At 40.4% G+C, this 26,092-nt stretch overlaps 1 protein-coding gene across 3 annotated transcripts in view; it reads left to right on the forward strand.

The window, feature by feature from the left end:
• The window catches only part of mtrr (5-methyltetrahydrofolate-homocysteine methyltransferase reductase), a 62,176-nt gene that overhangs the window by 3,595 nt on the left and 32,489 nt on the right, over positions 1-26,092 (forward strand). For all 3 annotated transcript variants that reach the window (XM_057824970.1, XM_057824971.1, XM_057824969.1), the window contains exons 9-12: positions 2,100-2,280; positions 9,128-9,170; positions 21,604-21,784; positions 25,494-25,612. In XM_057824970.1, coding sequence (XP_057680953.1) covers positions 2,100-2,280; positions 9,128-9,170; positions 21,604-21,784; positions 25,494-25,612 — 524 coding nt within the window. The remainder of the gene's footprint in view (positions 1-2,099; positions 2,281-9,127; positions 9,171-21,603; positions 21,785-25,493; positions 25,613-26,092) is intronic.

Below are 26,092 nucleotides of genomic sequence, written 5' to 3' on the forward strand. Positions count from 1 at the left end.
AAAATGTTTGCATCCATCCATCCATCCATCCATCCATCCATCCATCCATCCATCCATCCATCCATCCATCCATCCATCCATCCATCCATCCATCCATCCATCCATCCATCCATCCATCCATCCATCCATCCATCCATCCATCCATCCAAGCTTAGACTTCCCTCTCCCCAGCCACTTCAACCACCTCCTCCGGTGGGATCCCAAGGCGTTCCCAGGCCAGCCGAGAGACAGTCTCTACAACGTGTTCTGGGTCGTCAATCCATCCATCCATCCATCCATCCATCCATCCATCCATCCATCCATCCATCCATCCATCCATCCATCCATCCATCCATCCATCCATCCATCCATCCATCCATCCATCCATCCATCCATCCATCCATCCATCCATCCATCCAAGCTTAGACTTCCCTCTCCCCAGCCACTTCAACCACCCCCTCCGGTGGGATCCCAAGGCGTTCCCAGGCCAGCCGAGAGACATAGTCTCTACAACGCGTCCTGGGTCGTCCATCCATCCGTCCGTCTGTCCATCCATCCATCCAAGCTCAGACTTCCCTCTCCCCAGCCACTTCAACCACCTCCTCTGGCGGGTTCCCAAGGCGTTCCCAGGCAAGCCGAGAGACATAATCTCTACAGCGTGTCCTGGGTCATCCCCAGTCCTCCCGTTGGTGGGACATGCCCGGAACACCTCTCCAGGGAGGCGTCCAGGAGGCATCCGCACCAGATGCCCAAGCCACCTCAGCCTGCTCCTTTCAACGCTGAGGAGTAGTGGCTCGACGCCGAGTCCCTCCCGGATGTCTGAGCTTTTCACCCTATATATAAGGGAGAGCCCGGACACCCTGCGGAGAAAACTCATTTCGACCGCATGTATCCATGATCTTGTTCTTTCGGTCACGACCCACAGCTCGTGACTATAGGCAAGGGTAGGAACGTAGATTGACTGGTAAATCGAGAGCTTCGCCTTTCGGCTCAGCTCCTTCTTCACCACTACACACCGGTGCAAAGTGCGCATTACACCACACGCTGCACCGATCTGCCTGTCGATCTCCCACTCCCTCCTACCCTCACTCGTGAACAAGACCCCAAGATACTTGAACTCCTCCACTTGGGGCAGGATCTCATCCCCGACCCGGAGAGGGCACTCCACACTTTACCGACTGAGGAGCATGGTCTCTGATTTGGAGGTGCTGATCTTCATCCCAACCGCTTCACACTCGACTGCGAACTGCTCCAGTGGGAGTTGGAGGTCATGGCTTGATGAAGCCAACAGCACCACATCATCTGCAAAAAGCAGAGATGCAATGCTGAGGTCACCAAACCGGACCCCCTCAATGCTTCGGCTGCGCTTAGAAATTCTGTCCATAAAAATTCTGAACAGAATCGGTGACAAAGTGCAGCCTTGGTGGAGTCCAACCCTCACTGGGAACTAATTCAACTTACTGCCGGCAATGCGGACCAAACTCTGACACCGGTCGTACAGGGACAGAACAGCCCTTACCAAGGTGAATCCGTACTCACCCCCTCACAGGACTCCCTGAGGCATTCAGTCGAACGCCTTCTCCAGTTCCACAAGACACATATAGACTGGTTGGCCGAACTCCCATGCACCCTCGAGGACCCTGCCGAGGGTGTAGAGCTGGTCCACTGTTCCACGGCCGGGACTAAAACCACACTGCTCCTCCTGAATCCGAGATTCGACTTCCCGACAGACCATCCTCTCCAGCACCCCTGAAAAGACTTTACAGGGGAGGCTGAGGAGTGTGATCCTTCTGCATTAGAATCTCTAAAGATGTAATAAAACATTTATTAACATTTATAATCACTTTTTGAATGACAGAAACCTTACAAGAAAATGAGTCAAAGTACTGCTGTTCCAAAATAATGAATACACACTAAAGTACAGTGGATGGATGCTAAAAGTTTAATTTGCATTTAAACTGTACTGTATTGGGCAACAGAAACAAGACATGAAATGTCCCATTAATACCATGTACTGTAGTTATTTAATAACATTTGTTATCGTACGTAACATTCATGAGGAAAAGAATGGAAGGCAGTTGGGGCAAGTGACTACAGTGCCATGTCTCTCTCCTTTTCAGGCCTTCTTGCGAGCACTGGCTGAGCATACAACAAACAGTGTGCAGAAGAGAAGACTGCTGGAGCTTTCTAGCAAACAGGGCACCGCCGACTACAACCAGTTTGTGAGAGAGTCGAGCCTCAGTGTTTTGGAGCTTCTTGCTGCCTTCCCATCCTGCCTGCCTCCCCTCAGTCTTCTTATAGGTCAGATCACTTTCACTTGTCTTGGCACTGATGTAGCTAGTTGAGTCAGTCATTTTACTTGTTTAAAGCCATTTACCATGCAAAATGATAACTGCTCAATTGACTTTAAGATCTATTCAGTTTGATCTTTCTTTTTTGGATCAAAACTTACATCAGTTTCAGAAGGGTATTGGTAAAGGAACTTGAGGGAAAAGAGTTGATTTTTCCCTGTTACAGGTTGTTTTATTCTTATAACGAACAGGAGATGATGACACAGAATACAGGAATAAAAAAGAACAAAGAATTTACACTTAAAGACAGACGAACAGAAAAGACCGATACCGGGACAAAGAGTGTGTCCTGCCTCTCAGCTCTGACACTTTTCCTTACTTCTAACTTGTGGGTGGGTAACTTACCCCTAAAGATTTGCTTGGAATGTGCAACCCCCAGCCCTGATCAGATTACATACACAGCGGACAAAGGGCCTGTGTGAATATGGAAGAAAAGCAAAGTGGCATCTTTCAAATATGATAATTGTGAATAAATGGAAATATATTTTTACAAACTCAACAGAATACAAACCTATGCCAATGGTGTACCTTCTTGACTAAATCAGCACCAACTTGTATACCTCAGTAAATATCCCTGCATTTACACCTAATTCTTCCTTTACCATGCTGTCATGCCCTTTGGTAAATCCCGCATCACTTTACACGGGAATTTACCGGGATACAAGTCTAAAAGGGGCTTAAGTGTTTACCATACATAGGAGAAAAAAAACAACCTGGATTTGCATCTTTATCCAAAAATACAGACAGTACAACAAAATAAAAAAAATGGGGTCCTTAGTTGACACGTTCACCAAACTTTTGTTTTATGCGTTATTAAATCATCCTAACAAGTACTGTATTTTCCGCACTATAAGGTTTACTAAAAGTCTTATTTTTTAAAAGCTGACAGTACGCCTTATAATCCAATACGCCCTATATATGGATCAATATTAGTTAATCATGGCATGACATTCCCTTTAGTGCAGCGCAATTTGGTGGATGCATATTATATATTATTATTATACTGCGGTGCGCTTTCCATTTGAAAACAGTTTTAAAATAGGCCATTCATTAAAGGTGCCCCTTATACTCCAATGTGCCTTATAGTGTGGAAAATACGGTATTTATCAACATTGAATGATTTCTTTTTTTTTTACATTATATATGGCGGAAAACACTTAGGTGACTTGAAGTTTCGCTCTGAGACCCCCAATTTGGCCAAATTTCAAAATGCATGTATGATATGTCATTGGAAAGCTTATAATCTCAATTTTCTGTGGGAAGAAAAATTTTGAACTGGTGGGCATTTAAAAAAAATAGGGCTTAGGGGTTTAAATTTTTTTTTTTTACCTAACTCGAGGTGAGCTCATGAGAGGGCATAATTAAAGACACTGTGATTTTAACGAGATATTATCGCGTACATACCTTTTTCGACCCAAAAACGTGTAGCACGTCTCACCGAGTGTTAAGCCACGGCTTTGAATGGCCACAGCCGGACGTTTTGGGGATTTTATGGGTGAAACACGGTAATAGAACAAGGGTCGCAATGCAGAAATCGCAGACATCAAGGAGTGGTCGGGATTTCTTTAATTTTTTTTTGTTTGGATCGATTATTCATCATCTAAAATATAATATAAATATAATTATGCGAATGAATAATTTTATAAAGTCGTGTTTTTTTTATTTTTATTAAATATTACAAATCAATTAATGATTTTATGCTAAACATGATAGACATTTCGAATAATAAATATAATTAGTTACCTTCTTTTTATGGCTGGGTTGAAACAAAAGCAGTTGTGCGGTGTCTGTAAACGGGGGTCTCCAGGGTAAAACAGACAGATTAAAAATAGTTTGGGGGCTTAATGCGCCATGAAACTTCTATGGCAGCATATAGACATATTGTTCTATCACTCACAACAGTTCTTTTGGCTTAAAATACAGCAGTTTATTTGAAAGAGGGGTGCTAGAGCAGAAACTGCTTTTTCAGCCTTGTCTGTGTTTCCCGCCATATATATTTTTAACCATTTACTCAGACTTTATAGACACCCTGTGAGGGTATCCACAAAGTCTGGATGCATAAGGGATTTAACTCGTTTATTTATCCAATTCCATAAAGTTTACCTGAAATTCTGCATTGAAAATATTATTTACCAACGTTACACGTTAAAAAACATGTTTTAAGAAGCACGTGTTTGTAGTTTTTACCTCTTGCCAAGTGTGTCAAGAGTGACGCAATTTTCATCCAGATAGGGGCGTTGTTGCACCAGTAAAACAAGCTTTATGAAGGTCGTTTTTTTTTTTTTTTGATAGCAATGAATTCATACAAACGGCAAAAGAATGGAGGCCTCTTCCTAGGGAAACTTTAATTTCCTTTTGTTTTGTCACATTTTCTTCTCCAGCAAAGCAAGTTAGTCATTGTTATCCCCCCTCGATGTTGATGTATTTGAATCCCATCTTAGGCTCTTCCAGTCTTGCAGTTTTATGTCAAATATTTCTCCTTGTTTATTAGTCAAGATGGGTCGTTTGCAGTTCACTGGACTAAGTTTTAGATGTCCTCTGTAGCAGCTGTTTTACAACTCTTGCCCTTTTACATTGGTCAGTTATTTTTGGCCTTCATACCAGCCCTGCCCCAGCTCCTTGACCCCCCCCCCCCCCCCCCCCTCTTTAGCGGTGAACTGATGCAGAAATCACCCATCGTTATGTGCAAAATTGTGGAGTTGGGAGCAGAGCAACAGATGTTATTTCGGTGCATTGAGCAGAAAGCCGAAGGTTTACACAAGTGCAGAGGTGATCCTGGAGCAGAGGTTAATAGTGAAGCCTGACTAAGCGTACGAAGGACACTGTGTTATGCGCTCCTCGGAGTTCATTAGACTGCAAGATCAGGGTGTATACTTATGGTTTGACAGTAACTATAAATAATGAGAAGAGCATCCAAGAGCACAGGAGACTACAGATACACTTCCTCCTTTCTCTTATATGATGCTATTTTTTTTGAAAAGGTCAAAGCAGAGTGCTTTCCGTAAGCATCTTTTTCACTATAATTTACCACAGGGCCCAAAGGTAATTGTACCAAGGTGGAAAAGGATCATTTCTTTTCCATCCGTTACCATACGACTTAATCATAATTCAAGAAAAGCATGAGCACTGATAACAATGTTTCTTTCTTTCTTTACTGAAACGCCCTGTTTTCTTGTAATTCATCGACAATATAATAAACCTGGAGTGTAAAACTACTTTATGAAAGATTTTGAACTCGCAAGGCCTCTTACAAAATCACGGCAAGTGCGTAGTACTAACAAAAGTAAGTGGAATAAAAAGTAGTTGATTCTTTTAAATGTGCAACAACCTTGCAGATCATCTATTGGTGAGAGAAGTACAGTTTTCATACATAATTACGTGACCGTATATTATTATTATACTTTTTTTTTTTTTTTTTACGTTTTGCTTGTGAATTGAATGGAAAGTGTCTAACATTTAACTGCACAAAAATGACAGTTTACATAACCCTCTTCTGTGTTATATTATGAACTTTTTAAAAATTACATTTTTTATCAAGCAGCAGTGAGGTGCGTGTTTTCATCAAATACATTTTGATATTTTAGATTAATATTTCCAAATACTGCAGTCCATTAATTACGGCTGCAGTTTTTAAAGAAATTTATCAAGGTTGAACCTTCTTTCAAGATGTTTGTATTGAGTCTCCAAGTGGTTTATCATTCAGTACAATTGTATACATTGTATTAAAGGCAGAGGTGTCTGCAATCTCAGTGGTGCATCCAGAATTTAAATTTCCACTGACTAAGACAATAGAATCTTGCTGCCACATTTGACCTCAAAGCTATCTGTTAAATCCTTAAAGGATTATGATTACATGAAATGAATAAATGAATGAGTGCTTTATTTTAGACATACAGCGCTAGCCAAAAGTATTGGAACCCCTGCAATTCTGTCAGATAATGCCTAATTTCTCCCAGAAAATGATTGTGATTACAAATGCTTTGGTAGTAATATCTTCATTGATTTTGCTTGCGATGAAAAACCTATTGCTGTCAAATTTATCGCATTAACGGGCGGTAATTATTTTTTTAAATTAATCACGTTAAAATATTTGACGCAATTAATGCATGCACGGAATGACCCGTTCACGCACTGCCTCAAAAAGTTCACAATGACACCGTTTTAGCACATTGAGAGCGAAAAGGCAGAGAAATGCGAGTGGACACAGTCATAGGACCGTGCCTTTTATTGGCTTAAGCTTGGGTAACTATTTCATAACAAATATAAGTATTGTGGCGAACGACATGGGGAAGAATGACAGGAGACGATATTTTTCTTAACATGCCTAATTGAACACAAAGTAGAACATACTGTGTACCATTTGCGGCCACCACTGACAGTCATGGTTGCCCAACTTCCCATCATGCATTTGGGCGGAACAGTTAAGTCGCTACAGTATAATTTAGAGAAAGCACAAAAAAAATATTATTCTTATCTCTCACAGGAGACAATCTTTTTCTTAACACGCTTAATTGAACACAACGCAGAACATACTGTATACCATTTGCAGTCACCACTGACAGTCATGGTTGCCCAACTTCCCATCATGCATTTGGGCGGAACAGTTAAGTCGCTACAGTATAATTTGGTGAAAGCACAACAAAAATATTATTCTTATATCTCACAGGAGACAATCTTTTTCTTAACACGCTTAATTGAACACAGTGCAGAACATACTGTATACCATTTGCAGCCACCACTGACAGTCATGGTTTCCCAACTTCCCATCATGCATTTGGGCGGAACAGTTAAGTCGCTACAGTATCATTTAGTGAAAGCACAACAAAAATAATCTTCCTATTTCTCAACGTTCACCCCGGGGGGCCGTTTTTACTTATTGCACCCGGGCCTTGTTCCCATTTTTTCCGCCACTGCTCAGTAACCAATTGACTACTTTCTCTGAAATCTATCAAAAACCTATTATACGCCGCAACATTTTTGTCTCACTTTCTGACCAAATTCAGGCATAAGCAGGAGCTGATTATCTACTCCATGACATAGTGCTAATCCAAATTAGGTTTGATTAGCATAGCGCCGTTTTGATTCGCATGGCAATTTTTTTTTCAGATTGAATCTAACACATCATTTTGTAAAGTTAGTTTTGTGCACACCGTTTCAGTTTAAATAAACTTGACATTAACATGCTGAGTTGCGTCCCTAACACCTTGAGCTGTTAGTAGGTGTCAGGACAACAGTGTGAGCAGATTTTGTCCAGCTGTTGATCTTTCCAGGCGATTTAGCTGAATAGTGGGATTTTGTGGGGTCTCAGCTGCTTTAGTATGACTCTATCGGGGTCATCTATTATTCACAACCAAGTTCCAAGTGATCCAACACACTTCTTTTTGCCCATGTCAAATTTGCGGCAGTGTAGCAACGGCCTATCCTGTTGCTGCAGGGGGAAAGCTCGGCTCCTTCTACAGTGCCCTCCATAATTATTGGCACCCCTGAAAAAGATGTGTTTTTTAGCTTCTAATAATTTTTTAAAATTCAAATGATATGGGACCTTAATGGAAAAAAAGAGAAAAATCCAACCTTCAATACAAGTGCATTTTTTCAGTGGGGGAAAAAATCCCACGTAAAGAAATAATTATTTGACATCAAATGATGTGTGTCACAATTATTAGCACCCCTGGTGTTAATACTTTGTACAACCCCCTTTTGCCAACAAAACAAGGTCTGGGGATTAAGATGGCCATGGGAAGAGCTTGATTTTGTGTCTGGTGAACCATTTCTGTGTAGATATGGCCATATGTTTAGGGTCATTGTCTTGCTGAAAGACCCAGTGACGACCCATCTTCAGCTTTCGGGCAGAGGGCAACAGATTTTGATTTAAAATGTCCTGGTATTTCAAAGCATTCATGGTGCCATGCACCCTAACAAGGTTCCCAGGGCCTTTGGAAGCGAAACAGCCCCACAGCATCACTGACCCACCCCCATACTTCACAGTGGGTATGAGGTGCTTTTCAGCATGCGCATCTTTCGTGGCACGCCAGACCCACTTCAAGTGTTTGTTGCCAAAAAGCTCAATCTTGGTCTCATCTGACCAAAGCACACGGTCCCAGTTTAAGCCTGGGGCCGTGTGTATTTTTGTGTGAGACCAAAATTGAGCTTCCAAAGGCCCTGGGAACCTTGTTAGGGTGCTCCTCCCATGGCCATCTCAGTCCCCAGACCTTGTTTTGTTGGCAAAAGGGGGTTGTACAAAGTATTAACACCAGGGGTGCTAATAATTATGACACACATTATTTGAAGTCAAATAATTTTTTCTTTATGTGCGATTTTTTCCCCACTGAATGAATGCACTTGTATTGAAGGTTGGATTTTTCTCTTTTTTTCCATTAAGGTCCCATATTATTTGAATTAAAAAAAATATATATTAGAAGCTAAAAAACACATCTTTTTCAGGGGTGCCAATAATTATGGAGGGCACTGTATGTTTTCGCAATTCCAACGAACTACGCTTACTAATGCCGTGTGCACAGGTTATTACTAAAAAGAGGGCACCTTCATGGCTGGTTTGCAATAAGGTTCACATAAGCAATCTGTTTCCCACTGCTTTCACACGGAGACTCTTGGGATTCAAAAGGCCTGACTTTGTAATTTTAATAAATGTAACAGCGGCATGTCCTGGTTAGGGTTGCTGAAAATACACTATGTTTTAGATCACGATGCCTTTCCATCCATCCATCATGGTTAATAACATATTTGCACAACAACAGGATGATTGACAGCTATGCCTGTTTTTATTTCTATTTTTTTAGAGCATCTCCCCAAGCTGCAGCCAAGGCCTTATTCAGCTGCGAGGTAAGGAGAGGCAGAAAAAAAACATGCTTCCCACAGCTATGGTATCATTTGTTAGCATTAAAATGGCCTCACAATGATGAATGTCTGTCTTTTTTTCCACCTAGTATTTCACAATCCTATTCTCATTTACTCTCTGCACCATAAATTTAGTTTCATAACAGCAATAGGTAATTGAAATGAAGTGAATCCTGAATGTATTTTGACAGCGATTATTAGCGTTTGCGTATAGATATTGCACCGAAACACTGACAAATCTTTTAATTAACACAAATGCAGTTTTGTTTTAGTAATGACTGAATAATGTATGGCTTGCCAAAGGGGAACGTTTATACATCTCATTTGCGTGAGAATGAATCCTGATATGAACATATATTGTAGTCATTTGATTAGATGCTGGATTACAGTTATTTACTTTGTTGGTGTGAGACATCTTAGGGGACGTTTACATGGTGACGCTCCGAGAATTTCATGTTTGCATTTACATGGGGTCCATCTTGGTTCCGTCTCCATTCGAACGATGTTGCAATTCCACGTGAAAACTATATACAGTGGGGCAAATAGGTATTTAGTCAACCACCAATTGTGCAAGTTCTTCTACTTGAAAAATTTAAAGAGGCCTGTAATTGTCAACATGGGTAAAACTCAACCATGAGAGACAGAATGTGGGGAAAAAAACAGAAAATCACATTGTTTGATTTTTAAATAATTTATTTCCAAATTAGAGTGGAAAATAAGTATTTGGTCACCTACAAACAAGCAAGATTTCTGGCTGTCAAAGAGGTCTGACTTCTTCTGACGAGGTCTAACGAGGCTCCACTCATTACCTGTATTAATAGCACCTGTTTTAACTCATTATCGGTATAAAAGACACCTGTCCACAGTCTCAGTCAGTCAAACTCCAAACTCCACTATGGCCAAGACCAAAGAGCTGTCGAAGGACACCAGAGACAAAATTGTAGACCTGCACCAGGCTGGGAAGACTGAATCTGCAATTGGTAAAACGCTTGGTGTAAGCCTGTCGCAATATGCAATAATTCCATTTATCGCACAGTAAATAAAAATGAAGGCGTTAATTTTTCCGCTGCGATTTATCGCCTCGTGTGCACCTGCTGACGTGCTGTTAAAAGTTCGGCTTCCTCGTTACCAACTATGCAAAATGCATTTTAGTTCTGTTTTTAGTTTAGTGCAGTTTAAGTTTAGTGCAGGTGGAGGAAAAAAAAGAAAAGGTGACAGTGCAGGTGGAGGATAAAAAAGAAAAGGTGACGCTTACCATTGAAATGAAGATGTGAATGATGGCAAAATATAAACATGGTGTGTGCATCCATGAACCGGGTCGTAGAATGCCGATCTCGGCCGGCGTTCCCCCTCCGTTCGCCAGTCTTTATAAGTTAAGGTGACAGTTCTTATTGTGGTAAAATCGCCTAAGAAATCGCCAGCTTCGTCAGGAGTTAAATCATTTATTCCATTAACTCGCCGAGTGTCCACTGCTGTTGACGCCAAGATCGAAACAGAAAGTAAAATAGCGCTCTCCTGCTCACCGTCAGCCCCGCGGTGCGTTCAGGTAGAGCAAAAAAAGTCGGCCACATTCGAAGCTGATTTGTTACATTGTTACAGGTACTGTACTGTATTATTGTTATTATTGCTATTATTATATTATTGTTATTCTGATTTTTATTCATATTTTATTTGTTTTGCTCTTTGTAATTGCTATTTGCAATAGTAACAGCAGTATTTATTAAGGATGTAGTGTGGGTTTTTGGGCTGTGGAACGAATTATTCATTCATTCATTCATTCATTCATTCATTTTCCATGCCGCTTTGTCCTAACGAGGGTCGCGGAGTATTCTTATGGGAAAATCCTGCTCGACATACGACCATTTCGACTTACAAACAAGCTCCTGGAAGGAATTAACTTCGTATGTAGAGGTACCACTGTATTACACATGGAACGCCATAGCAGAAGCTATGAGGGGAAACGTTTTCATTTGCCTAGACGCTTAAATTATTAAGTGGAATTTTATTTTTCTTAAAAACACATTTTATTTCTTCTGTGTCTCTGTGCAAGTATTAATATTGTGGTCTTTTACTTAAAAGAGGCATGGTCTATTGTTTTTAGTTGTGATTTCCTAAAAAGTATTTCTGAATTTAAGAGTAAACATTTATTGCGTTTAAATTACATGATCTATTAATATATACTGTATTCTCACAGTGTTATTGTATTATTTTTTTTTTTAATTTGGGGGGTGCAATAATATCGCATATCGCAATAATTTATGAAATAAATTATCGCACACTAAAATTTGTTATCGTGACAGGCCTAGCTTGGTGTAAAGAAATCAACTGTGGGAGCAATTATTAGAAAATGGAAGACATACAAGACCACTCATAATCTCCCTCGATCTGGGGCTCCATGCAAGATCTCACCCCGTGGCGTCAAAATGATAACAAGAACGGTGAGCCTACAGAGAGCTGGGACCACAGTAACAAAGGCTACTATCAATAACACAACGCGCTACGAGGGACTCAAATCCTGCACTGCCAGACGTGTCCCCCTGCTGAAGAAAGTACACGTCCAGGCCCGTCTTCGGTTCGCTAGAGAACATTTGGATGATCCAGAAGAGGACTGGGATAATGTGTTATGGTCAGATGAAACCAAAATAGAACTTTTTGGTAGAAACACAGGTTCTCGTGTTTAGAGGAGAAAGAATACTGAATTGTATCCGAAGAACACCATACCCACTGTGAAGCATGGGGGTAGAAACATCATGCTTTGGGGCTGTTTATGTCCAAAGAGACCAGGACGACTGATCTGTGTAAAGGAAAGAATGAATGGGGCCATGTATCGAGAGATTTTGAGTGAAAATCTTACATCAGCAAGGGCATTGAAGATGAGACGTGGCTGGGTCTTTCAGCTTGACAATGATCCCAAACACACAACCTGGGCATCAAAGGAGTGGCTTCGAAAGAAGCATTTCAAGGTCCTGGAGTGGCCTAGCCAGTCTTCAGATCTCAACCCCATAGAAAATCTGTGAAGGGAGTTGAAGGTCCGTGTTGCCCAACGACAGCCCCAAAACATCACTACTCTAGAGGAGATCTGAATGGAGGAATGGGCCAAAATATCAGCAACAGTGTGTGAAAAGTTTGTGAAGAGTTACAGAAAACGTTTGGCCTCCGTTATTGCCAACAAAGGGTACATAACAAAGTATCGAGATGAACTTTTGGTATTGACCAAATACTTGTTTTCCACCATGATTTGCAAATAAATTCTTTAAAAATCAAACAATGTGATTTTCCGTTTTTTTTTTTTTTCACATTCTGTCTTTCATGTTTGAGGTTTACCCATGTTGACAATTACAGGCCTCTCTTATATTTTCAAGTGGGTGAACTTGCACATTAGTGGTTGACTAAATACTTATTTGCCCCACTGTATCTTTTCAGTGGACAACACTGACAAAATGACACTTTGACACAATGAAAAGTAGTCCGTGTGCAGCTTATATAATAGTTAATTTATTTTTCCCTCAAAAAAACTTAAAATATAGCCATTAATATCTAAACCCTTGGCAACAAAAGTGAGTACTCCCCTTAGTGAAAGTTGTCAATAATAACATACATTACAACATGTCAACTGTCAATATTTTGTGTGGCCACCACTGTTATCCAGAACTGCCTTTACTCTCATGGGCATGGAGTTGACCAGAGCTTCACAGGTTGCCACCCGAATGCTCTTCCACTCCTCCATGATGACGTTGCAGAGCTGCCGGATATTTGACACTTTGTGCACCTCCACATTCCGCTTGAGGATCCCCCAAAGATGTTCTATTGGGTTCAAGTCTGGAGGCATGCTTGGCCAGTCCATTACCTTTACCCTCAGCCTCTTCAGTAAAGCTTCCTCCTGGGGTGACAGCCATGCACACCAATTTAATGTAGAGTGCGGCGTATGGTCTGAGCACTAAAAGGCTGACCCCCCCACCTCTTCAATCTCAGCAGCAGTGCTGACAGCATTCCTGCGACGATCTTTCAAAGAAAGCATTTGGATGTGACGCTCGGCACGTGCGCTCAGCTTCTTTGGACGACCAACCCGAGGCCTGTGCTGAGTGGACCCTATTCTTTTAAAATGCTGGATGATCTTAGCCACTGTGCTGCAGCTCAGTTTTAGGGTGTTGGCAATCTTCTTGTAGCCTTGGGCATCTTCATGTAGCGCGACAATACCCTCAGAGAGTTCTTTGCCATGTGGTGCCATGTTGGAACTTTCAGTGACCAGTATGAGAGAGTGTGAGAGCTGCACTACAAATTTGAACACGCCTGCTCCCTATGCACACCTGGACCTAGTAACACTAACGAGCCACATGACATTTTGGAGGGAAAATGACAAGCAGTACTCAATTTGGACATTTAGGGATGTAGTTTCTAAGGGGTGTACTCACTTTTGTTGCCAGGGGTTTAGATATTAATGGCTATATTTTGAGTTATTTTGAGGGGAAATTAAATTAACTCTTTTATATAAGCTGCACACAGACTACTTTTCATTGTGTCAAAGTGTCATTTTGTCAGTGTTGTCCCATGAAAAGATATACTTAAATATCTTTACAAATGCGCTGGGTGTACTCACTTTTGTGATACACTGTATTATTCCTGCCAGGCTCTAGAGGGCAGTGCAGTTTGCAAGGCGACAGCCAGTGATGCACTTCCTTGACAACAACCTCCTCAGGCCGGAAGACAACTTACTCGAAGCAATGGTGTACACTTGTTTTTTTCTCTAGCTTCAAAAGGCACAAAAATGCGAACATAAATTATATTTAACGTAATTTTCGGACTGTAAGGCGTACCTGACTATAAGCCGCCGCCCACCAAATTTGACACGGAAACGGCTTTGTTCATCACTGTATCATGGGATATTTACACCAAAAGATATTAACCGGTAACACTTTATTTGACAGCGGCATCATAAGACTGTCATAAGACCAAATGAACCCCATGAAGTTTTGAACCAATTGGCTGCAAAGCTTCATTTGGCCATCACTGCTTCCTCGGGGAATACAGTCATCCTCTGCTGATATCTGCTGTCAACACCCTTGTCATCCAACATGCCCCCTAGCATGCAGTGCAGCGCTACAGATGTAAATTACAATCAAAATTCATGTCTGTGCTAATTATTTCTTCAGTTACTGCTCTAGTTGTTTCATGAATAGCTAGTTATGGTATTTGGAAACACTTAATTTATGGAATAAGACTTCCATAAGACCATCATAACTATGACATGACACTGCCATGAGCATTAATGAATGCTTATGACAGATGTCATTTTGTGTCATCTGGCAAATTATCTCACTTTTGAATGGATGTTAAAGATTCCAGCTGGACATAAATGGAGTTAGTGACATAATTTTTAAATATAAATTTTTAGCGCTAGCTGTCATTTTCTTGAGTGTGCAAGAGTACTTAAAATTGTGGGTTGTTTAGTTGGATAGTTTATTTAAAATATTTATAGCCACATTTACACCGAGCAAACTTTTGAGGTGTTCTTATAATGTTTATGACTAAGAAACTTTCCAACTTTCTACCTGATAGAAAATAGTCCGTGTTAAGTGCACTTAAGTGTGCAGATGTGATTCCCTAATGAACTCAGTGATGGGAGAAACCTGGAGCAAAAATAAATGGACTATTGCGAGTCTTTTAGTCAAATCAGTGTTCCATCTTTTTGCCTCACTTAGCCAGTCATCGATTCGCGCTTCCTGTTAAGCTAGTACCCATTAGGGTCTGCTTTAAAGCTCGCGAGGAACGTGAGCACCCAAGACAAGGTCAAAACTTCTCAGTTTCTCTCTTACCCGCTTTGCTGCTTCCTTGATTGTGGAAACAGGAAGAGACTGCGCAGCGAGGGATGGCGACTGTAGTTTATTAGGTGGTGCAGACTTGAGACATTAGAGGTTTGCATTATTGATGCTGGAGTCAATAGAGGTCTTCAGTGGCAAACAGGAAGTAGGAAGGAGAAGGATGGACAGGTGCGAGGGTCCACAGGGAGGATGTATGCTTTCGTTTTTCACTCCTGGATGCAATTTTTGAAAGTCTAGAAGCAATGTCAATGACTGTCTAAGTCAGCTGGGTTGGCCTCAAGCTCACTCATGACTCTGATGATGATAAGCACTACATAAGTAGGTAAATAGAACAAGAATGTTATTTGTGATTTATGAAAAAAAGTCGCATTATTATTTGCAATATTTTTAGTTGTTGTTAGTTGCAATACAGGTAGTCCCCGGGTTCCGTAAGTAGGAATTAATGCTTTAAAAATTCAAAATAACTATCCAAAAATATTGTATTTTGTTTAATGGTGGAGGTTACACTGCCCTCTGGTGGCAGGGTTGGGTTTGGCTGGACTGTTGTTGAATAATGCTTCCATACAGGAGCATCAAAAGTCTCACATGGATAAAGGATGGGTTTATATGTGGGGTTTCTTTGTAAAAAGAAATGAGACAACTTAACTATCTAACAATAAGTCAAGTGCTAATATGCTTCTCCAAAACACAATACACTTAAGACACTGATTAGCATAATCGCTAACCAGCTTAGCACGCAGGGCTAAGTAGTAATGTCTCATCAACAAAGAATAAAAAACAATACAATTGGCTTAATTAGCTCACCTCTGATGGAGGCACACTGGATGTAACAACACAAAAGACAATCTAACTCTCGACTCTTCGTAATATTTAGAGATGTCCCGATCGATCATCCCAATCGATCGAGTCCGATCACGTAATTTTCATAGTATCGGAATCGGCAAAAAAATATTGGCCATGCCTTTTTTAAATATATATATATATTTTAATTAAATCGTTTTGTAATTGTATTTAACGTCACAGACATAATATGTTACACTCATCCAGAGTCTTTAGTTTAGGCTTAAAGTGCTTGTGACACGAAAAAGCATGTTTATTTCATAATACACGCGGTTTTTTATGCTCCTGAATGATATGGACCGCTTGGATGTGTGTGGAAGCGATCGCTATATTTATTTAGTTTTTTGAATCCCGCGCCAGGAAAATGAGTGACTTCCGGCTTCGGTCTCGCATTGAGGAGGAGGGCGCTGTGACGTGTACGGTAGAAGACGTCCTCTTCACGCTACAGTGTACTGTTGTGTATGAGGACGAAGGATTCAGCTGATTTTGCGGATTAATACTTTTATTTTTTGCATCACGCCAGCCAAACGGCTGCAGAAAAATCATTCTGTATGCGGGAGAGGCGTATGCGCCTTTTTGGAGTTTCAAAAGGTTCCCATTCACCGTGGATATTTACTGTGGGACCATTGGACTTACAAGGAAGTGAGTAAACATCTTGTTTTGTATTATGTCAAATACGAATACAGTGATTACAAAGTAAACACTATAAAATTCCTTTAAATAAAGGACTACTTACGTTTGATCATTGGTAGGCATGTAAAAAGCTATCCTCACGCTCATTAGCAGTTAGCTGTTAGCACGTTAGCTACACAACAATTCCAGCCACCCTCCTCCAGGGAACGAACTGTAAATTGCTCTCCGCCGGGCGGTTTGCCGATCCGCAAAGAAACTCGACAACCGGGTCGTCATGTCAAATAATCCAGGCTAGTTATGTGTGATTTTCCACTTCGAAGACTTTGAAACATCCCTCGGTTCGGGTTAGCATGTCGGCTAGCTCTCACTCCTTCTGGTCTGTTTACATTCTCCGAAGCCGGGGAAGGGAAATGACATATGTCCGATTTAGGTGTCATAAAATATCATTCGGCAGGTGTGACAGTAAAGGTAAAGTCGACTGTTTTGACCATTATGGAGTAATTTTGCCATGTCGTCTTGAATAAATGGATTTTTATTATTTTATATTCCATTTAGCACAAGTTATTTGTCATGACCATGCCATTTATTTAGCAATTGGGGAAAGTACTTGGGTATAAAGAATATCCTGTAAAAATATTGAAGTAAAGAGACAGAAACAATGACATTTTGCCGCTCTCTTCGTCGCGTTTTCCTCATTGTGAATAGTTCCCCCTCGACGGGCTGACTGGTCCTTCTTAAGCCATTTATATAGCTATTGGGGAAAATACTTGGGTAAAAAGAATATCCTGTAAAAATATTGGGAGTAGAGAGACTGAAACAATGACATTTTGCAGCTCTCTTCGTCTCGTTTTCCTCGTTCTGAACAATTCCCCCTCAATGGGCTGAATAGTAAAACCGATGAGCCTAGTCTACCGCTGACGTCATCCACCTGTTGGGGACGCTAAAGCCCTATAATTGTAGGCGTGGCTAACCGGCAGATTAAAAGACTAATTTCTCGTCATCTGCGCTTTGCTAAATTGTTGTATATGGTCGAATCGTCTCAAAATATGATTCTAATTCACATAATAATGCCATTTAAGACTTTTTTTCTGGTGTCGTATGCTCTTTAAGGTAGGGTTATCAAATTTATCCCGATAATGGCGGCAATTAATTTTTTAAAAAATTTGTCACGTTAAAATATTTAAATTAATGCATGCGCTGCATGACCCTCTCACGCATTGTCGCGCTCCATCTGTAATGACGCCGTTTTACCTATATAGAGAGATAAAAAGCAGCGCAAAATGAGTAGAAGAACTTTGGCAGCCTTTGGAACCTTTTATTAATTGGCTAAAGCCTTGCAATCCCTCTCCCTATGATTAGAAATATCATGGGAAGCAATGTGGGGAAGCAAGGTGGCAATTGATCATTGTCTTAACACCTTATGTTATTTCCCAACGCAGAGAAGATATAGCAATTGGTAGCACGTTGCGCAGTCATGGTTCCACTTCTCATCATGCATTTGGGATGGCCACAGTATCATTTACTGAAAGCTCAACAAATACACTAGATGACAATATTTAGTCACAATATACAAAGTCACAAGTCTTTCTATCCGTGGATCCCTCTCACAGAAAGAATGTTAATAATGTAAATGCCATCTTGAGGATTTATTGTCATAATAAACAAATACAGTACTTATGTACTGTATGTTGAATGTATATATTCGTCCGAGTTTTATTCATTTTTTTCTTAATGCATTGCCAAAATGTATATGATCGGGAAAAATTATCGGGAGTGATTGGAACTGAATCGGGAGCAAAAAAAAGCAATCGGATCGGGAAATAACGGGATCAGCAGATACTCAAACTAAAACGATCTGGATCGGATCGGGAGCAAAGAAACATGATCGGAACAACCCTAGTAATATTATTGATTCAGAAACCAAACCTGAGTGTAGCAGCGAACTCACTCTCTCCTTTGCTAATCACTGGCGCGCAGCCTCACATTACACACAAACAAGGACCCAAACAGGACTGCTCTTAGCTGCAGGCAAAAAACAATTAGCAAATTCAGTGTCAAATAATTTATTAATCGATTTTCATTGATTTAATCAATTAGTTGCTGTCGCCTTGGAATTCAGGACGAAATTCAGGACAAAAAGGGTCGGTGGTATAATATGGTGTAAAATCAAACGTTTCTCATTGTCAACATCGTCATATGCTATTGTTTAGCCACAACTGGATTCGTTACCTCATTATCATGTCATCCTTTACACTGCCATTGGAAACAAAAATGTTGCTTAATCCATCAGCAGGTGACCGGGAGGTCAGGACTTCACTTTACTGTGAGCAGGTCTTTCTTAAAGAGCATACGACAGGAGAAAAAAAGTCTTAAATAGCATTATTATGTGAATCAGAATCATATTTTGTGACGATTCGACTATATACAACAATTTAGCAAAGCGCAGATGACGAGAAATTAGTCTTTTAATCTGCCGGTTAGCCACGCCTACCATTATAGGGCTCTAGCGTAGGTGTATGACGTCAGCGGGAGACTGGGCTCATCGGTTTTACTATTCAGCCCATTAAGGGGGAATTATTCGGGAGGAGGAAAACGCGACGAAGAGAGCCGCAAAATGTCATTGTTTGTCTCTCTACTCCAATATTTTTACAGGATATTCTTTTTATCCAAGTATCTTTCCCCAATAGCTAAATAAATGGCTTGAGATGGACCAGTCAGCCCGTCGAGGGGGAACTATTCACAACGAAGAAAACGTGACGAGGAGAGCCGCAAAATGTCATTGTTTCTTTCTCTTTACTTCAATATTTTTACAGGATATTATTTTTATCCAAGTATTTTCCCCAATTGCTAAATAAATGGCATGGTCATGACAAATTACAGTCTTGTGCTAAATGGAATATGAAATAATAAAAATGCACTTGTTCAGGCCGACATGGTAAAATTAGTCCATAATGGTCAAAACTGTCGACTTCACCTTTACTGTTGCACCTCCCGAACGATATTTTATGACACCTAAATCGGACATATGTCATTTCCTTTCCCCGGCTTTGGAGAATGTAAACAAACCAAGAGGCGTGACAGCTAGCCGACATGCTAACCCGAACCGAGTGATGTTTCAAAGTCTTCAAAGCGGAAAATCACACATAACTAACCCGGATTATTTGACATGACGACTGGATTGTCGATTGTCTTCGCGGATCGGCAAACCACCCGGTGGAGAGCAATTTACAGCTCGTTACCCGGAGGAGGGCGGCTGCAGTTGTTGTGCAGCTAACGTGCAGCTAATGTGCATGAGGAGAGCTTTTTACATGCCTATCAATGATCAAACGTAAGTAGTCCTTTATTTAAGGAAAATTTGTAGTGTATTCGTATTTGACATAATACAAAACAAGATGTTTACTCACTTCCTCGTAAGTCCAATGGTCCCACAGTAGTAAGACTTGTTTTGGCCAATATCCACGGTGAAAGGGAACCTTTTGAAACCTTCTGAATAAGGCGCACATTCCTCTGCCTCATACAGCAAGATTTTTCTGCAGCCGTTTGGCTGGCGTGATGCGAAAAATAAAGATTAATTCGCAAAATCAGCTGAATCCTTAGTCCTCATACACAACAGTACAGGTGTATAGTGAAGAGGACACCTTCACCCGTACACGTCACAGCTCCGTCCTCCTCAATGCAAGACCGAAGCCGGAAGTCACTCATTTTCATAGCGTGGGATTAAAAAAACTAAATAAATATAGCTATCGCTTCCACACACATCCAAGCAGTCCATATCATTCAGGAGCATAAAATACAGTGTGTATTATGAAATAAACATGCTTTTTCGTGTCACATACACTGCGGGGCAAAACAGTACCGCATTTCTCCACCTGCTTCGCTAAAATCATCCAAAACTGAAAAGTGTTGGTTTCATCCCTTCAGACCAGCATTTTTTCTGCTGGCCCCCAAAAAATCTTTGCTTATTTTTACACTACTCAATTCCTTTTTTGCATTTGGTGATATTTCATGCTTTTTTTTTGGTTATTTCTAATGTTAAAGTTTTTGTTTTTAATGAGAAAAGCAGACTTACGTTTGCCTTTTTGAAGTTGCGTTTTGTCTGAGCCATTTGCAAACAGCCAAAAATGCATAGAGGGCGTGCTAACCCTCATGATTTAATTTCGATGGGTAGAGACGCGAACGCCGGCTTTTGTGCAGCCAGCAATTCTTCTTCAGGTGTGACTGGTTCACTCAATCAATCAATCAATCAATCAATCAATCAATCAATCAATCAATCAATCAATCAATCAATCAACTTTATTTGTATAGCACATTTTAAAAATCCGCAATGGAGTCCAAAGTGCTTTGCATACCATAAAACAGCTAAATAACATTCAAAGATAAAATAAACACATAAGAAATAAAATAAATAAAAGACGAGGTCATAAACAGTCATTGCACATTAAAAGCTGAAGAAAAATAAAACGTTTTAAGGCGTGATTTGAAATCCGGAAGTGAAGGGGCCTGTCTAATAGTAAGTGGTAATTGGTTCCACAGCCTGGTTATCTTTCCACTTTGACCTGTGATTGACATGTGACAAATCCAAGCTTTAGCCTTTCACACACAGTCAGCACGGATAGACTTGCAGCTTGCCTGCAAACCTGACCAGGATAAGCACTAGAAAATAAATGGTTGTACATTCAGCACACCTTGACCTATATAACGGTTCTACCATTATTTTCTATTAAGGAAACGGCGAAGTACTGGTATGTAAAATTGTACCTTGAATATTTCAAATTTTCTGTATGAAACCCTCGATGGAAAATAGTTTGGACAGCTCAAGAAGATATACAGATGTAGCAGCCTCATTTTCAGTGCCACATCTTTTTTTCCCTCCCGCATCACATTTAAAGCCTTTTCATCTCCGTTACTTTGATCAGCTTCTGTCCAAATGTTTTTTTTTTTTTTTTTTTTCAAAAGTTGTATTTTGTCTGAATGGTTTCCATCATACTTTTCTCCTTTCTCTATCTGCACCTCTTCTCTTTTTCTTTAGATCTCCCTCTCATCATTGTCTGCCTGTATTCCTTGCACGAACACACGCTCTACTTGCTGCTTCTTCTAACGGTTTGTCTGTCTTTTCTCAAACTCAGCTCATGCCTTCAACACCCAGGCAAGATGAATTTCGTCCTGAGCCTTGTCGAGTTCTCGGCATGTTCGGGTCGTCCTGCGGGGAGGCGGGGCTTGTGTACAGGTTGGCTCTTTGACCTCGCCGCCCCTGTCCTAGTTCTCCCAGGGAAGGGTGAACCGCATTGTGACACGGCCCTGCCGCAGGTGAGCTCACCCAATAAAAGGAAGGCTGAAATAATAGTGTGGATGTTTGCAGATTTAAGAATATATGGACTTGACCAAAGTAGAGAGGTGGGGGAAGAGCAGCCAATACCAAATAAAATATTTTAATGTAGAGGCCTTTTATTTGCAGAAAAAAAATAATTCTATAAAAACGTTAGCACTGTGTGTTGGTAATTCCATCTGCAAAATGTAATAGTATAATAAACTAAACGTTGCCAATAGCCATTTTAAGTCATTGACTCCCATAGACGCAGGAATACTTCTCACTTCGAATTAGGGCTGCAGCTATCGAATATTTTAGTAATCGAGTAATCAACTGAAAATTCTATCGATTAATCAAGTAATCGGATAAAACAAATATATTTTTAGGTGAAGCGCAATTATAAATATACATGAGAAAACAAGACATTTCATCTAATCTTGAACCATTTTCAGTCAATCAATGTCTTTATTTTCGATATATATTGTTGAAAACAGCCAACAATTGCATCTCAGATGTAACTAAAAAAAAAAAAAAAGGCTAATTCACTGCTTTCACTCAAAAAACCTTTAGATCCTATTAAAAAAAACAAAACATATATATATATATATATATCTACATTAATATATACCTAAAAATGCCGTAACGCTTGATAACACACATCACTTAAAAATTAGGATTTTTCAAGCCATTTTTAAGTTCTAGTTAAGTTTTAAGTTAGTCTAAACTGTAAATCTTGATAGGATTTTGAGTTTTTGCAGTGTTCAAAATAAATGTATGATACAGGCTGTATTGGAGCACATTAGGGACCAGTGCTACTTGGTGTTTTATCCAGCAATGACTACTAAGCTAAAATTGATAGTTAGCATTATTGAGTTTTTATTTTACACCCTCATCACTCCACAACGCTATGTTATGTTAAAGTCTGTATGTAAGACACGTTAGCCACGCATCGACAGTGGTCATAATTAATAGAAACCTAGCCCTCCGCAGGGCTAACGTTACGTGAGCTAGTGACAATAACGTTAATCTTATTCATTAGCGCTTAGCGCTCTTTATTAGCGCTTAGCGCTCTACTGCTTTAAGATGGTGGCTGTTTACTAACGCTGCCCAGACGCGGCCGAGTCTGTCATTTAGCATCTAGTTCAACATACATGCGATCTCTATGAGACTCATCAGACGCTACCTGCTACCAACGTAGCATAGTGCGGGCTAGTATTTAGCAACGTCGGCGTCGTTTGTAGCGGCTGTCGGCTGCAGTAAGTTTTTTTTTTTTTTTGGCTTCTTCCTCTATGCACGTGACATCAGAGCGTTGTCCCGCATTAAAAACGTGAAGCTCAGAGCTGTCAAAATAAACGATTACTCAAGGTGAATAAAATTACTCGGATCAGTTTTTAAACTCGAGTTACTCGAGTTGCTCGAGTATTCGTTTCAGCTCTACTTCGAATGGATTAACGAAGGTCTGTACAGGTCCACTTGTAATCAGAGGTGAGTGGTAGTAGTAACGTGTTACATGTATTCAAAGGCGTAGGTTTGCATAGGGACGGTAGGGACATAACACTACCAACTTTTCAGGATGCTCAAGTTGTCCCCTCCAACTTTTAAGCAACCATTTTTGCATTATATAATGAGTTCGGTTAAAAAGGTCATTTACATTGTCTTCACAGACTGTATGCTGTAAGGATTGAATTGAAGCTGCCATTGTTAAGTGAATTATTTTCATTATGTTCAGACTTACCCCATTTCCCCATTTCACATGTTATTTTGGTGTTTTGGAGTGACACTGATGGTTTGGTAAACTTGTTAGCATGTACTTTATGCTCTAGTTATCTGAATAACTCTTAATAGCTATGTTACGTTAACATACCGGCCACGTTCACATTTCGTTGTTCATGCATCATGTAACATTATCATACTGTACACTTATTCAGCATGTTGTTCTTTATTGTATTTTCATCTTAAATTGGCTTTCAAGATTACATACAGTGGGGCAAATAAGTATTTAGTCAACCACAAATTGTGCAAATTCTCCTACTTGAAAAGATGAGAGAGGCCTGTAATTGTCGACATGGGTAAACCTCAACTATGAGAGACAGAATGTGGGGGAAAAAACAGAAAATCACATTGTTTGATTTTTAAAGAATTTATTTCCAAATTAGAGTGGAATAAAGTATTTGGTCACCTACAAACAAGCAAGATTTCTGGCTGTCAAAGAGGTCTAACTTCTTCTAATAAGGTATTAATGTATTAATGGCACCTGTTTTAACTCATTATCGGTATAAAAGTCACCTGTACACAATCTCAGTCAGTCACACTCCAAACTCCACACCAGAGACAAAAATGTAGACCTGCACCAGGCTGGGAAGAGTGAATCTGCAATAGGTAAAACACCTGGTGTAAAGAAATCAACTGTGGGACCAATTATTACAAAATGGAAGACATACAACACCATTGATAATCTCCCTCGATCTGGGGCTCTATGCAAGATCTCACCCAGTGGCGTCAAAATGATAACAAGAACGGCGAGCAAAAATCACAGAACCACACGGGGGGACCTAGTGAATGACCTACAGAGAGTTGGGACTACAGTAACAAAGGTTTCTATCAGTAACACAATGAGCCGCCAGGGACTCAAATCCTGCACTGCCAGACATATCACCCTGCTGAAGCCAGTACACCTCCAGGCCCGTCTCCGGTTCGCTAGAGAGCATTTGGGTGATCCAGAAGAGGACTGGGAGAACGTGTTATGGTCAGATGAAACCAAAATAGAACTTTTTGGTAGAAACACAGGTTCTCGTGTTTGGAGGAGAAAGAATACTGAATTACATCCGAAGAACACCACACCCACTGTGAAGCATGGGGTGTAAACATCATGCTTTGGGGCTGTTTTTCTGCAAAGGGACCAGGACGACTGATCTGTGTAAATGGAAAGAATGAATGGGGCCATGTATCAAGAGATTTTGAGTGAAAATCTCCTTCCATCAGCAAGGGCATTGAAGAGGATGCATGTTTGCCATGCTGCGAAACAAAATGGAACGATGTGTGTTTTTTCTTTTTTTTTTAAGAATACTTTTTAAAACCCTGCAATGCACTGAATCCTTGAAACAAGAAACGCCAAGTTGCGAGGGATCACTGTATAAAATTAGCTTGGATTTTGTTGCCGATGATACCCAATAATACATGCGATTAAAACTTGTAATCTGGGGGATTCAATACTCTGGAGCTGTGTCCTGTTGAGATTAAACAATGGATGTCCTATAATTTTTTTGCTTGCAACTATTTGGGGTTGCCGTATGCCTGTGTTTTTCATCCGCCTGCTGTTCAGCAGTGGAGCGGAGCACCTCTCTATGTCTTCTTGACTTAATATGAGAGTCTGTGCAGTTTCCTTCTTATGCTCATTGGAGAATATGGCCCAAAGAGAGTAATGATATCCCATTTGGCTTTTCTTTGAGATGCTACCGATTTCCCAGGTTTGGGCTTGTTGTTTTGAGTCGATTAAAATCAAATAAAATTTGAATTAATGCAACTTAATCCTCTCTATCACACCCTGTGGATTTTAGTCGGAGCTCATAAGTTTTCTCGTTAGCCCATTTTAGAATGTTAAGTAGATCAATTAATAGATTGGGAGGCCCAGAGTGGCTCCTCAGCAGTGTTCTAATTACTTCCATTATTTAGAATGCACACTAATGTTCTGTGACCCTCACACTTTAGATCCATGTGAGTTTGAGACCCAACTGCTCCTTTCGACATCCACCAGACACATCCGTGCCTCTCGTAATGGTTGGACCTGGCACAGGTGTAGCACCCTTCATTGGCTTCCTCCAGCAAAGGTGAACAAATGTTTATTCATGCTTTCAAATTTACTCAGTGCTGATTTTTTTGAAGATTGCTGTGCATGTTGCTGGTCTGACCTTTCCAGACCTGCTAATAGATATTCACAAATCTTCGCACCATGTTTAAGGTGTGTCATTGCTGCACATTTCTGACTAATCTGCCCCGACAGTTGAAGGAAGCCCTCCTTAAGCTTCGTAAAGTCGTTCCAGTCCTGCGGTCATGCCAGAGATTGTTTTAGTCATCTCATTAGGAATAAATGAGGTCCCTTACAATATACATTACACATACGGTACATTAATAATAATTAGGAGTCATAGCAGCAAATGAATGTATATCAATTTTAACACATATAATTACGATTTGAGTTGTCCGATAATATCGGCCGATTAATGCATTTAAAATGATATCGGAAAATATTGGTATCGGGTTTGTGCCAGAATGTATACTGGGTTATAAATGAATGTCGAAGACTGCAG

The sequence above is a fragment of the Corythoichthys intestinalis genome, chromosome 20 (genome assembly GCF_030265065.1).
Source record: "Corythoichthys intestinalis isolate RoL2023-P3 chromosome 20, ASM3026506v1, whole genome shotgun sequence".
Classification (NCBI taxonomy): Eukaryota; Metazoa; Chordata; class Actinopteri; order Syngnathiformes; family Syngnathidae; genus Corythoichthys; species Corythoichthys intestinalis.